The sequence below is a fragment of the Pongo abelii genome, chromosome 5 (assembly GCF_028885655.2).
Source record: "Pongo abelii isolate AG06213 chromosome 5, NHGRI_mPonAbe1-v2.0_pri, whole genome shotgun sequence".
Classification (NCBI taxonomy): domain Eukaryota; kingdom Metazoa; phylum Chordata; class Mammalia; order Primates; family Hominidae; genus Pongo; species Pongo abelii.
In genome coordinates, this window is record NC_071990.2 from 70,629,506 (window position 1) to 70,641,639 (window position 12,134).

At 35.7% G+C, this 12,134-nt stretch overlaps 1 protein-coding gene across 1 annotated transcript in view; it reads left to right on the forward strand.

Moving 5' to 3' along the window:
- COL19A1 (collagen type XIX alpha 1 chain) overlaps positions 1-12,134 on the forward strand; it is a 339,117-nt gene that overhangs the window by 187,541 nt on the left and 139,442 nt on the right. Inside the window, exon 14 of the mRNA XM_054557680.2 lies at positions 10,494-10,547. Coding sequence (XP_054413655.2) covers positions 10,494-10,547 — 54 coding nt within the window. The remainder of the gene's footprint in view (positions 1-10,493; positions 10,548-12,134) is intronic.

A 12,134-nucleotide genomic window follows, 5' to 3' on the forward strand; every position in this document is an offset into this window, starting at 1 on the left:
GCAAGGCACACTGCTGGATAATATGCAGCGTGGAAAGTGAGGACACACACAACTTAAAAAATGGAAAGTCTCATAATATGAGCAAAAATTATTGTTAGAGGAACGTTTATGAGAAGTACAGATATCACAACATCATTCCAGATTCACAGACTCTATGTTCTATTATTCAATTAAAAATGTTTTTAGCTTTATTGGCTTAATCAATAGCGACAGAGAACAAGTTATTTCAGGATCTATATAATAAAAAGATAAGTTTTCTGAGTTCAGAAAACATGGGAAAAGATTATGATTAAAATATATTCCTGCAACCACATGGAATGATCATATTTCATTGTGTCCCGTGTCTGAAATGATTCCAGGGCTCCATATGAAATTGTTAAGTTTTAAAAGCACTACGTGTAACGTCTAATTTTTAAATTTTTGAAGGCAGGATAAAATTGTCCACCCAATTAGGGAACTGGTTTACCACAATTGGTAATGATAGAATCATTCTTGTCCACCCTAATATTTCACGAGATTTTCTTTCTAGCACAGCTCTTCCTATTCTGTCTTATTAGTGCTTCCCGGGAGATTTGTCAAGGCCTTTATTAGTGTGTGGAAGAGATGCTAGTGTTCCTTGTTTCACAGATATCTATTTCCTAGTACACACTGACTACTGATTTTGATAAAATGATAGGCTTTTATATAAACATAGAATTCCTTTTCTAAACACTTGTGCACCCTTAGGAAAATTTTTTTCTTATGATAATTGGATGAAATAACATAAAGCTGGTCATCCTTGAATTTATTAACATAAACATTCTTAAATTCTACTTCTCAGAACTAATATAAAAGTCACTTCCTTTCTGGCTGCTCTAGAGGTTAAAAAAATTTATGGCACTAATAGAGAAGTGAGGAAAGTTAAAATTAAAAAAAAGAAAAATTACTTCTTGAGACTGGACTATACATTATATTTTTACTTATTTGCTTTTTTTCTTTTATCAAACTCATTTCCTGTCCTAGAACAATTCATTTTCAAGAGAAAAAAGTGCACATGTAAAACAAAATTTCATTCCAATGTCCCCAACTTAAAACTTTATTCCTGTTATTCCCATGTTAAAGGCACAAAATTTTCTGTAAAAACAGATAAATTCTGTTTTCCATTTTATTTTCATACATTCTATTTGAAACACAGAAAATCCCCAGTAGTAGTTTAGAATTTATGCAGATTCTGCTTAATCTTATGTTTCAAGTCTATGAAGCATATTCTAAAGCAATAATCATAACACTTAAAATACACTTGCATAACATTTTTGTTGAAGTGAGTATTAGGTATCATATGCACTGCAACATTCCTGGCAAGGGAGTGCATGTAATACTTTAAAATGAAACTTTCCTTTTTCACTTCAGCTCTTTTTCTTGATTGAGAAGCTATAAATGTATCTTGCCTCTTTTCACAAATGAAAATGTGTTCCAACGTAATTAATCTACCCTATTAACTCTATGAAACATCTGCTATATTTGTTAAACACTTCAAACTTCTGTTCTGAACCAGTTAATTCTAAGTAATTTCTCAGTTAAATATTTACATGGGCTTCCATAATGATAAGCTCTAGCTTGTCTTAAATAATCAGCAGATTGTCCAGAGAGAGCTGTGTGATATGTAACACATTGTAATAGCTATCCACTGGAACTTAAAATGGTTAGCTGGCTTGGACTATTTTTTGCTTATTTTTATCTTAGCCAAAAGAGGTAACAGCCTTGTGAATTCCATTCTTTGTCAATATTTTTAATGTCCAGAATTGTGTTTAAAGGAAAATGAATACCTATGTAGACCTATGCAGATGTTTACCTCGTGAAAATGCTAAATCCAATCTCAAATGTCTCTTTTGGAAAAGTGATAAATCTGTATGTGTGCAAAATTTTAGAAATAACTCAATTTACAGTTATTTTATAGCAGACTAAGTAAATTAAAAAGTAGAAAACATTGATAGGCATTTTTCTTCAGCAAATTAAATCGAAGAAGAAAAAAATCCACAGGCTATGCAAATGTGTGGTGTGTACAAAGGTAATTAAGAATATGATTCTCTAACTGCACAAATTATATAAATCTGTAAAATATCAGGTTTTGGTAAAAAATTAGAATCAATTCCACAACAGAGATGCTGTTACAGTGATAAATGATTACTTTGTAAATGAACTATAAGGCAATTTTACTCATAGACATCAGAGAATAGAATGATCACTTCAGACTGAGGAAGACAGACAAGATTGAAAGTTCTCCAATGTGGTATTTAAGTCCAAGTTTTGAAAATAAAAATGATTATATAAAGAGCAGAAGCCAGTTCTCCAACACCAACACTCAGTATTGTTCTAACTAGGTGTTTTCTTCTTTACAATATGCCAAATGTTTATTGAGTTCCTTCTATAAGTGTTGTAGAGGTTAGAAAAAAATGAGCCTCTATCCTCTGGAGCAGGGGTCCCCAACCCCCGGGGACAAGGACCAGTACCAGTTCGCAGCCTGTTAGGAACCGGACCACATAGCAGGAGGTGAGTGGTGGGCAAGCGAGCAAGCTTCATCTGTATCTACAGCCACTCCCCATTGCTCACGTTACTGCCTGAGCTCCACCTCCTGTCAGATCAGTGGCCGCATTCGATTCTCATAAGAGCATGAACCCTATTGTGAACTGTGCATGTGAGGGATCTAGGTTGCGTGCTCCTTATGAGAATCTAATGCCTGATGATCTGTCACTCTCTCCCATCACCCCTAGAAGGGACCGTCTAGTTGCAGGAAAACAAGCTCAGGGCTCTCACTGATTCTACATTATGGTGAGTGTATAATTATTTCATTATATATTACAGTGTAATAATAATAGAAATAAAGTGCACAAAAAGAATAATGTGCTTGAATCATCCTGAAACCATGCCCTCATCAGGGTTCATGGAAAAATTGTCTTCCACAAAACTTGTCCTTGGTGCTGAAAAGGTTGGGGACCAATGCTCTAGAGCGCACAGTCAACTAAAAGGATAAATGAAGCACACACATAATGACCTTTACAAAACCAGAACAAGGAAGAATTGTGGGAGGGATTCTGAGACAAATACTGAGCTCTATCCAAGTTCAATTTATGTAAACTGGAGGTTAAGTATGTCTGTAATTTTCATAATAAGTGATCAATAAATCCACTGTTTGACTTTACTAAATGGGAGGAACGGTGTCCTGGATCATTATAAATAACCCTCCCAGAATTTTAATTTGTTAGTTTGGGAATAGATATTATTTTTCTACAGTTGATTGATCTGTGTTTTACTAATGATGATATTAAAATTATTTTTGCTTTGTCAGTTTCAACTAATGTTCAATATTCTGCTCAAAATGTTCTGAAGATTAGGAGAACATGGCTAGAATTACAAATTGGTCTTGGATCATTCAAACAGTGAATGATTTATCAAGGATTAAAAAAGAACTTCCTCAACTTTTAATCAAACCCCTAGCTGGGTCCTAGACTTAGCAAAAATGAGGAGGAGGAGATCAGAGTCATGATAACATCTAGGAGGCCTGTAAGTGATTTATGTATGTGAGTTGGTACCATATCTTACTACTTGAGTCTCACGTACAAAAGATTATCATAAATATTTTTTGCGTTTGTTAACTACATTCCAAATCAAATATTATATTCTTGCATTAGGCAGACTTTGCTACATAATTTCTTTAAACAGTAAAGTGAGTAGATTTTTGATTATATGTGTCTCAGAATTAAGTGTACTCCCTGATGTGTATATGTTTTAGTAACTCATGTTTAAAAACACCGAATGAGCTGTCAGCATTTGGATGAATATCAAAAATGTTATATATTAGTTTGACTATGCATGAAATGATAATCATTTTCCTAAGGGTAAGAGAGAAGAGGTTAATCTAGAGCCAAGATCGTGTCAGTCTTATAAAAAAATGACACAACCTCTCTGCAATTATATTGTAATTAATACTTGGTATATTTGAATTTCAAAATTTGTTTTTCTTACAAACACTAGGAATTTGCCATTGTAAAGTTGGCCTAATTATCCAACATTACTTGATTACATATCATTTGGCAGGTTTTATTGTTTTTTTGTTTTTAACTACAAACAGAACTGATTACTTTTTTCCCTTGTTTTTTTTTCCTACCTAAATCAATAAAACATAGACTCCATATGCCCCTGTAACATTAAATTGCTCCCAAAGTAGATAAAAGAAATGAGAGTGATAAATACATAAATTTCATTTAACTATTGTGGAGAAGGAGTAACAAAGATTTAGGGGAACAGTGAGAAGTGATGACATATGCAGAATTTTTTGTACTAATACTTTAAAAAAATTAGTTACAATAATTTATACTGAACTCTGAGAATATTAATCAAATGAAAGCCATCTGATTGAAAATTAAAATACATATATCACTTTTTTATTCAAAATAAAATTAGATGGTGAAATTAAGCATGTATGACATTCATGAGAATTTAGTAATAAAATAATTTACAGATAGGCAAATGCTGAGAGATTTTGTCACCACCAGGCCTGCCCTAAAAGAGCTCCTGAAGGAAGCACTAAACATGGAAAGGAACAACCGGTAACAGCCACTGCAAAAACATGCCAAATTGTAAAGACCATCAAGGCTAGGAAGAAACTGCATCAACTAACGAGCAAAATAACCAGCTAACATCATAATGACAGGATCAAATTCACACATAACAATATTAACCTTAAATGTAAATGGGCTAAATGCTCCAATTAAAAGACACAGACTGGCAAATTGGATAAAGAGTCAAGACCCATCAGTGTGCTGTGTTCAGGAAACCCACCTCACATGCAGAGACACACATAGGCTTAAAATAAAAGGATGGAGGAAGATCTACCAAGCAAATGGAAAACAAGAAAAGGCAGGGGTTGCAATCCTAGTCTCTGAGAAAACATACTGTAAACCAACAAAGATCAAAAGAGACCAAGAAGGCCATTACATAATGGTAAAGGGATCAATTCAACAAGAAGAGCTAACTATCCTAAATATATAAGCACCCAATACAGGAGCACCCAGATTCATAAAGCAAGTCCTTAGAGACCTACAAAGAGACTTAGACTCCCATACAGTAATAATGGGAGACTTTAACACCCCACTGTCAACATTAGACAGATCAATGAGACAGAAAGTTAACAAGGATATCCAGGAATTGAATTCAGCTCTGTACCAAGTGGACCTAATAGACATCTACAGAACTCCACCCCAAATCAACAGAATATACATTCTTTTCAGCACCACAATGCACCTATTCCAAAATTGACCACATAGTTGGAAGTAAAGCACTCCTCAGCAAATGTAAAAGAACAGAAATTATAACAAACTGTCTCTCAGACCACAGTGCAATCAAACTAGAACTCAGGATTAAGAAACTCACTCAAAACCACTCAACTACATGGAAACTGAACAACCTGCTCCTGAATGACTACTGGGTACATAATGAAATGAAGGTAGAAATAAAGATGTTCTTTGAAAACAATGAGAACAAAGACACAACATACCAGAATCTCTGTGACACATTCAAAGCAGTGTGGAGAGGGAAATTTATAGCACTAAAGAAAGCAGGAAAGATCTAAAATTGACACCCTAATATCACAATTAAAAGAACTAGAGAAGCAAGAGCAAACACATTCAAAAGCTAGCAGAAGGCAAGGAATAACTAAGATCAGAGCAGAACTGAAGGAGATAGAGACACAAAAAACCCTTCAAAAAATCAATGAATCCAGGAGCTGGTTTTTTGAAAAGATCAACAAAATTGATAGACCACTAGCAAGACTAATAAAGAAGAAAAGAGAGAAAAATCTAATAGACGCAATAAAAAATGATAAAGAGGATATCACCACCGATCCCACAGAAATACAGACTACCATCAGAGAATACTATAAACACCTCTATGCAAATAAACTAGAAAATCTAGAAGAAATGGATAAATTCCTCGACACATACACCCTCTGAAGACTAAACCAGGAAGAAGTTGAATCTCTGAATAGACCAATAACAGGCTCTGAAATTGAGGTAATAATTAATAGCTTACCAACCAAAAAGAGTCCAGGACCAGATGGATTCACAGCCGAATTCTACCAGAGGTACAAGGAGGAGCAGGTACCATTCCTTCTGAAACTATTCCAATCAATAGAAAAAGAGGGAATCCTCCCTAACTCATTTTATGAGGCCAGCATCATCCTGATACCAAAGCCTGGCAGAGACACAACAAAAAAAGAGAATTTTAGACCAATATCCCTGATGAACATCAATGCAAAAATCCTCAATAAAGTACTGGAAAACCGAATCCAGCAGCACATCAAAAAGCTTATCCACCATGATCAAGTGGGCTTCATCCCTGGGATGCAAGGCTGATTCACCATACACAAATCATATAAACAGAACCAAAGACAAAAACCACATGATTATCTCAATAGATGCAGAAAAGGCCTTTGACAAAATTCAACAGCCCTTCATGCTAAAAACTCTCAATAAATTAGGTATTGATGGGACGTATCTCAAAATAATAAGAGCTATTTATGACAAACCCACAGCCAATATCATACTGAATGGGCAAAAACTGGAAGCATTCCCTTTGAAAACTGGCACAAGACAGGGATGCCCTCCTTCACCACTCCTATTCAACATAGTGTTGGAAGTTCTGGCCAGGGCAATCAGGCAGGAGAAAGAAATAAAGGGTATTCAATTAGGAAGAGAGGAAGTCAAATTGTCCCTGTTTGCCAATGACATGATTGTATATCTAGAAAACCCCATCGTCTCAGCCCAAAACCTCCTTAAGCTGATAAACAACTTCAGGAAAGTCTCGGGATACAAAATCAGTGTGCGAAAATCACAGGCATTCTTATACACCAATAAGAGACAAATAGAGAGCCAAATCATGAGTGAATTCCCATTCACAATTGCTTCAAAGAGAATAAAATACCTAGGAATCCAACTTACAAGGGATGTGAAGGACCTCTTCAAGGAAAACTACAAACCACTGCTCAACGAAATAAAAGAGGACACAAACAAATGGAAGAACGTTCCATGCTCATGGATAGGAAGAATCAATATCATGAAAATGGCCATACTGCCCAAGGTAATTTATAGATTCAATGCCATCTCCATCAAGCTACCAATGACTTTCTTCACAGAATTGGAAAAAACTACTTTAAAGTTTATATGGAACCAAAAAAGAGCCTGCATTGCCAAGTCAGTCCTAAGCCAAAAGAACAAAGCTGGAGGCATCACGCTACCTGACTTCAAACTATACTACAAGGCTACAGTAACCAAAACAGCATGGTACTGGTACCAAAACAGAGATATATACCAATGGAACAGAACAGAGCTCTCAGAAATAATACCACACATCTACAACTATCTGATCTTTGCAAACCTGAAAAAAAAAAACAAGCAATGGGGAAAGGATTCCCTATTTAATAAATGGTGCTGGGAATACTGGCTTGCCATATATACAAAGCTGAAACTGGATCCCTTCCTTACACCTTATACAAAAATTAATTCAAGATGGATTAAAGACTTAAATGTTAGACCCAAAACCATAAAAACCCTAGAAGAAAACCTAGGCAATACCGTTCAGGACATAGGCATGGGCAAGGACTTCATGTCTAAAACACCAAAAGCAATAGCAACAAAAGCCAAAATTGACAAATGGGATCTAATTAAACTAAAGAGCTTCTGCACAGCAAAAGAAACTACCATCAGAATGAACAGGCAACCTATAGAATGGGAGAAAATTTTTGCAGTCTACTCATCTGACAAAGGGCTAATATCCAGAATCTACAAAGAACTCAAACAAATTTACAAGAAAAAAACAAACAACCCCATCAAAAAGTGGGCAAAGGATATGTACAGATGCGTCTCAAAAGAAGACATTTATGCAGCCAAAAGACACATGAAAAAATGCTCATCATCACTGGCCATCAGAGAAATGCAAATCAAAACCACAATCTCACACCAGTTAGAATGGTGATCATTAAAAAGTCAGGAAACAACAGGTGCTGGAGAGGATGTGGAGAAATAGGAACACTTTGACACTGTTGGTGGGACTGTAAACTAGTTCAACCATTGTGGAAGTCAGTGTGGCGATTCCTCAGGGATCTAGAACTAGAAATACCATTTGACCCAGCCATCCCATTACTGGGTATATACCCAAAGGAATATAATTCATGCTGCTATAAAGACACATGCACACGTATGTTTATAGCAGCACTACTCACAATAGCAAAGACTTGGAACCAACCCAAGTGTCCAACAATGATAGACTGGATTAAGAAAATGTGGCACGTATACACCATGGAATACTATGCAGCCATAAAAAAGGATGAGTTCATGTCCTTTGTAGGGACATGGATGAAGCTGGAAACCATCATTCTCAGGAAACTATCGCAAGGACAAAAACCCAAACACCGCATGTTCTCACTCATAGGTGGGAATTGAACAATGAGAACACGTGGACACAGGAAGGGGAACATCACACTCTGGGAACTGTTGTGGGGTGGGGGGAGGGGGGAGGGATAGCATTAGGAGATATACCTAATGCTAAATGACGAGTTAATGGGTGCAGCACACCAGCATGGCACATGTATACATATGTAACAAACCAGCATGTTGTGCCATGTACCCTAGAACTTAAAGTATAATAAAAATATATATATATAAAATTTAGTTTATATGAAAAAAATTAAAAATGAATATATACATAATAAATAACTATGGATCATGATGAGTACATCTGGCATTTTAGTTTCAACATAGCCATCACTTTTTAGAAAAAGGTCATATTATAAAAATGAATCTTAATTGTTTTTAAACTAGATAACAAAAGAATTTCTTCTGGAATAAGGGGGAATAAATTTATATTTATTTGCATTTGTATTATCAGATTTTTCATTTATTTCAAACCATTTAAGGCATTTAATAGATGATGGGTTAATCACAAATATTTGGAAAACTTTTTGAAAATTACTGCCTTTACAAAAAACTTTTATTAGAGTGGATGAGTTCCCCAATGTGAATTGTCATTTGGCCAGTAACAGGCACATACCGTGATGAATAAGATATAGATTCTATTATAGATTAGAGCCTGATGAGAGTAACAAATCATTACATGAATAATCACTTAAATGTATTAGTGGTAAGTACTTTAGAGAAAAAGTGCAAGGCAGTAGGAGACTGAAACAAGTCATTGTCTCCAAGTGGCAAATCAGGGAAGATCAAGCCTGGTTTTCTTTAGATCAGTTTGGCTGTGATGCGAATGGAGGGAGGAATGTGTAGCGTCAACTAGGAAGTTCTTACAGATGAGCAAGAATATGGGAGCAGTAGGAGTGGAGAGAAATGGATGAATCCAAACGTATCTTGGAAATGAAGCCAACGAGATTTTGTAACTGTATGTGAGAGAGAAGTTTAAGGGAGTTGAGTGTGGAGAATGAGTTCTAGATTTCTGGCATGAGCATGAAGAGAGTGTGGTATGGATTTATTGATTCGGGGCACGATGGAAGAGGATCCAGTTTTGGAGGGAGGATCCTGAGTTCAGCATTTGATGGGGTAAACTGTGGATGCCTGTGAGGTAGCAGCGGTTCCATCAAGCACGTGGTGGGTCTGAATGCAGCTCAAAGACAAACTGGAGTTGTAGATCTGGGAATTGCTCGTCTAGAGAATCCAAAGCCCACAGATGTATGAGATCAATGTGAGAGAATGTGGACTGAGAAGAAAATAAGACTAAAATCTCCCACATTTAATGGTTGATTAGGAAAGGAAGAAGCAGCAGGAAAGAAGTAGTCATAACTGCTGAAGTTTTTTTTAAATGGCAAAATCGTCATTTTTAATTTCATGTGGAGTAAGAATTTCTGTCTAAAATAAGAATCAGGAGACTTGACTTTCAGATTAATACCTGGGATTTCCTAGGACTTCGTTATGATCTGAAAAAAAGAATGTTTATTTTCCCTACCACTTTATATTATTATGAGAAAGCAGTAAATAATATTTTTAATATTAAAAGTTCAATGTTATGAGTAGGCATGTTTGAAGCCAACACCATAATCATGCATTTCCTTAGAATATACTTAAAAAGCTACTCTCAACCAAAAATATAATTATAGAGTTTAAATGTATAAAGAGGTATTTTTTTCTGCTTGCAAATATTGTTACCACTTATTTATGGTGGTTTGTTGAAACATGGTTCCAATCATATGAGATTCTTCACTGGCGGTGAACATTTGGTCTCACACCTGGTGCGGGACTGCCTTTTTTTCTTTCTGGAGTTAGCTACAAAGATAAGCCAGTCAAAGAAAGGCAATTCATCATTGTTAATATATTACATAGTTCAACCTTGAAAGAGCTCAAATTACTTTAAAAGTTTGTTTTAATCAACAAAGTAATTATTAATTTTCACAACATTCTTTGTGAGGCAGGTGTACTTGAAACAGTGAATTAACACGTGTCTCTTTTTCCTCATAGGGTTCCCTGGGGATACAAGGCCCCCAAGGTCCACCTGGAAAAGAGGGTCAGAGGGTAAGTAAACTTGGAACAACTGGTGGGCATTACTAACTTAGGGGCTACTTATTTGGGAACACTAATGAAAATGAAACTGAAATATAGCAAGCAGATGGGCATACGGAGAGTATCAATTATCCAAAGGCTGAAATTTGAGATTTGAGATTTTGACAGGTTTTGCAATTCAGAAAATTCTATATTTTTCAAGATTGGCAGCACAAGTTTAGAGGTATTGTTTGAATAAAATGAATTAGCCCTAATTTGATCTACACTACTTTGGTCATATTTTCAGTTTTTGAATTAAGTTGATGAGTATCTTTGTGAAGGTCCAGCCTATTTATTAATTCCATAAAGGTTGTGGATATTGACTACATTCTTTATCCAAATTAAATTATTGACTTCACTGGCTTTTCATAACTCTCCTTTCATTGCCATTTATTGCCTTTAACTGAGACAAAATAGTAAGCAAATAAATTGTTGTTGGAATTGATAGTAGAGCAATAACCTCCTATTTCTAGTGCAGTTCAATTTCATCATTCCACAGTAAATTGAAGCCCTGCAGTGTTATGACAACTGGTCAGCTTCATATGAGCAGTGGGGACCCCATTCTTGTGTTTTACTGTTATTATTATTTTCACACCATTTTAAAGTCTCAAAAAATCTTGTGTGTTCTTTCTCATGTGCTTATTTATGGCAGTCTTTGTACTAAATAGTACAGGTACTGTCAACTTCTGTTCCCTTGTTGATGAGCATTCCGTGACTTAGAGAGTTTAGATGATTTGCCTAAACTTGAGCTTCTGACTGTAGTCCTACGTTCTCTTTTATTATTAACCCCAAATATGTTTCTTAGACATTCTCATTTATTATTCCCAGTTCTGCCTTCTGTAAAATAAGTCTCTTTCCTCAACTACAAATATTTGAGGGTCAGTGGTGTATTGTACTAAGGTTTACCTTTTATCAAGTTAATAAAATCCCAATTCTCTTAACTTGTTCTCTTATCATATGGATTCTGGACTCTCCAACATGCCAATAATCTTTGCCAGAAAACACTCACTGGCTTTCCAGAGTTGTCAAGAATGGGACTGGATACATGTGGTCTTACTTAGGGCAGAGTAAAATGAGGCAAGTATGCCCCATACCACAGACAACATGCTACTATTATGGCCTAAGATTGAGCCAGTGCTCCTTTGTCTGGTATTGTACTTTTGACTTGTACTACATGTGGTCAATTAAATGCTCCTCCCTTTTAATTTTAATGAAAACTGCTAAGTCAGGTCTTTACCCAGCCCGTTGTTGTACAGTTGCCTTTTTGACTCACAGAGTAGGAACTGATCCTTGTTGTTAAATTCCATCTTTCTTGATTTTAATCCCTAATAGCATTCTATTCTTTGGGGGCTTTTTGCTTTTAAAAAATGATTTGAATCCTGTTTTCCAGTGAAATATCCCTCAGCCTTATGCTACTTTAAAATTTGATAAGCCTACCTTCTGTCTTCATTCAAATCGTTAATAAATCCTGAACAGAACAGGGCCTGACAACCCTGTGTAACACCAGCCTAGGCTACCATCTTTTCCACCATTGATGTCCTTAAAGTGTGACAATCAAAT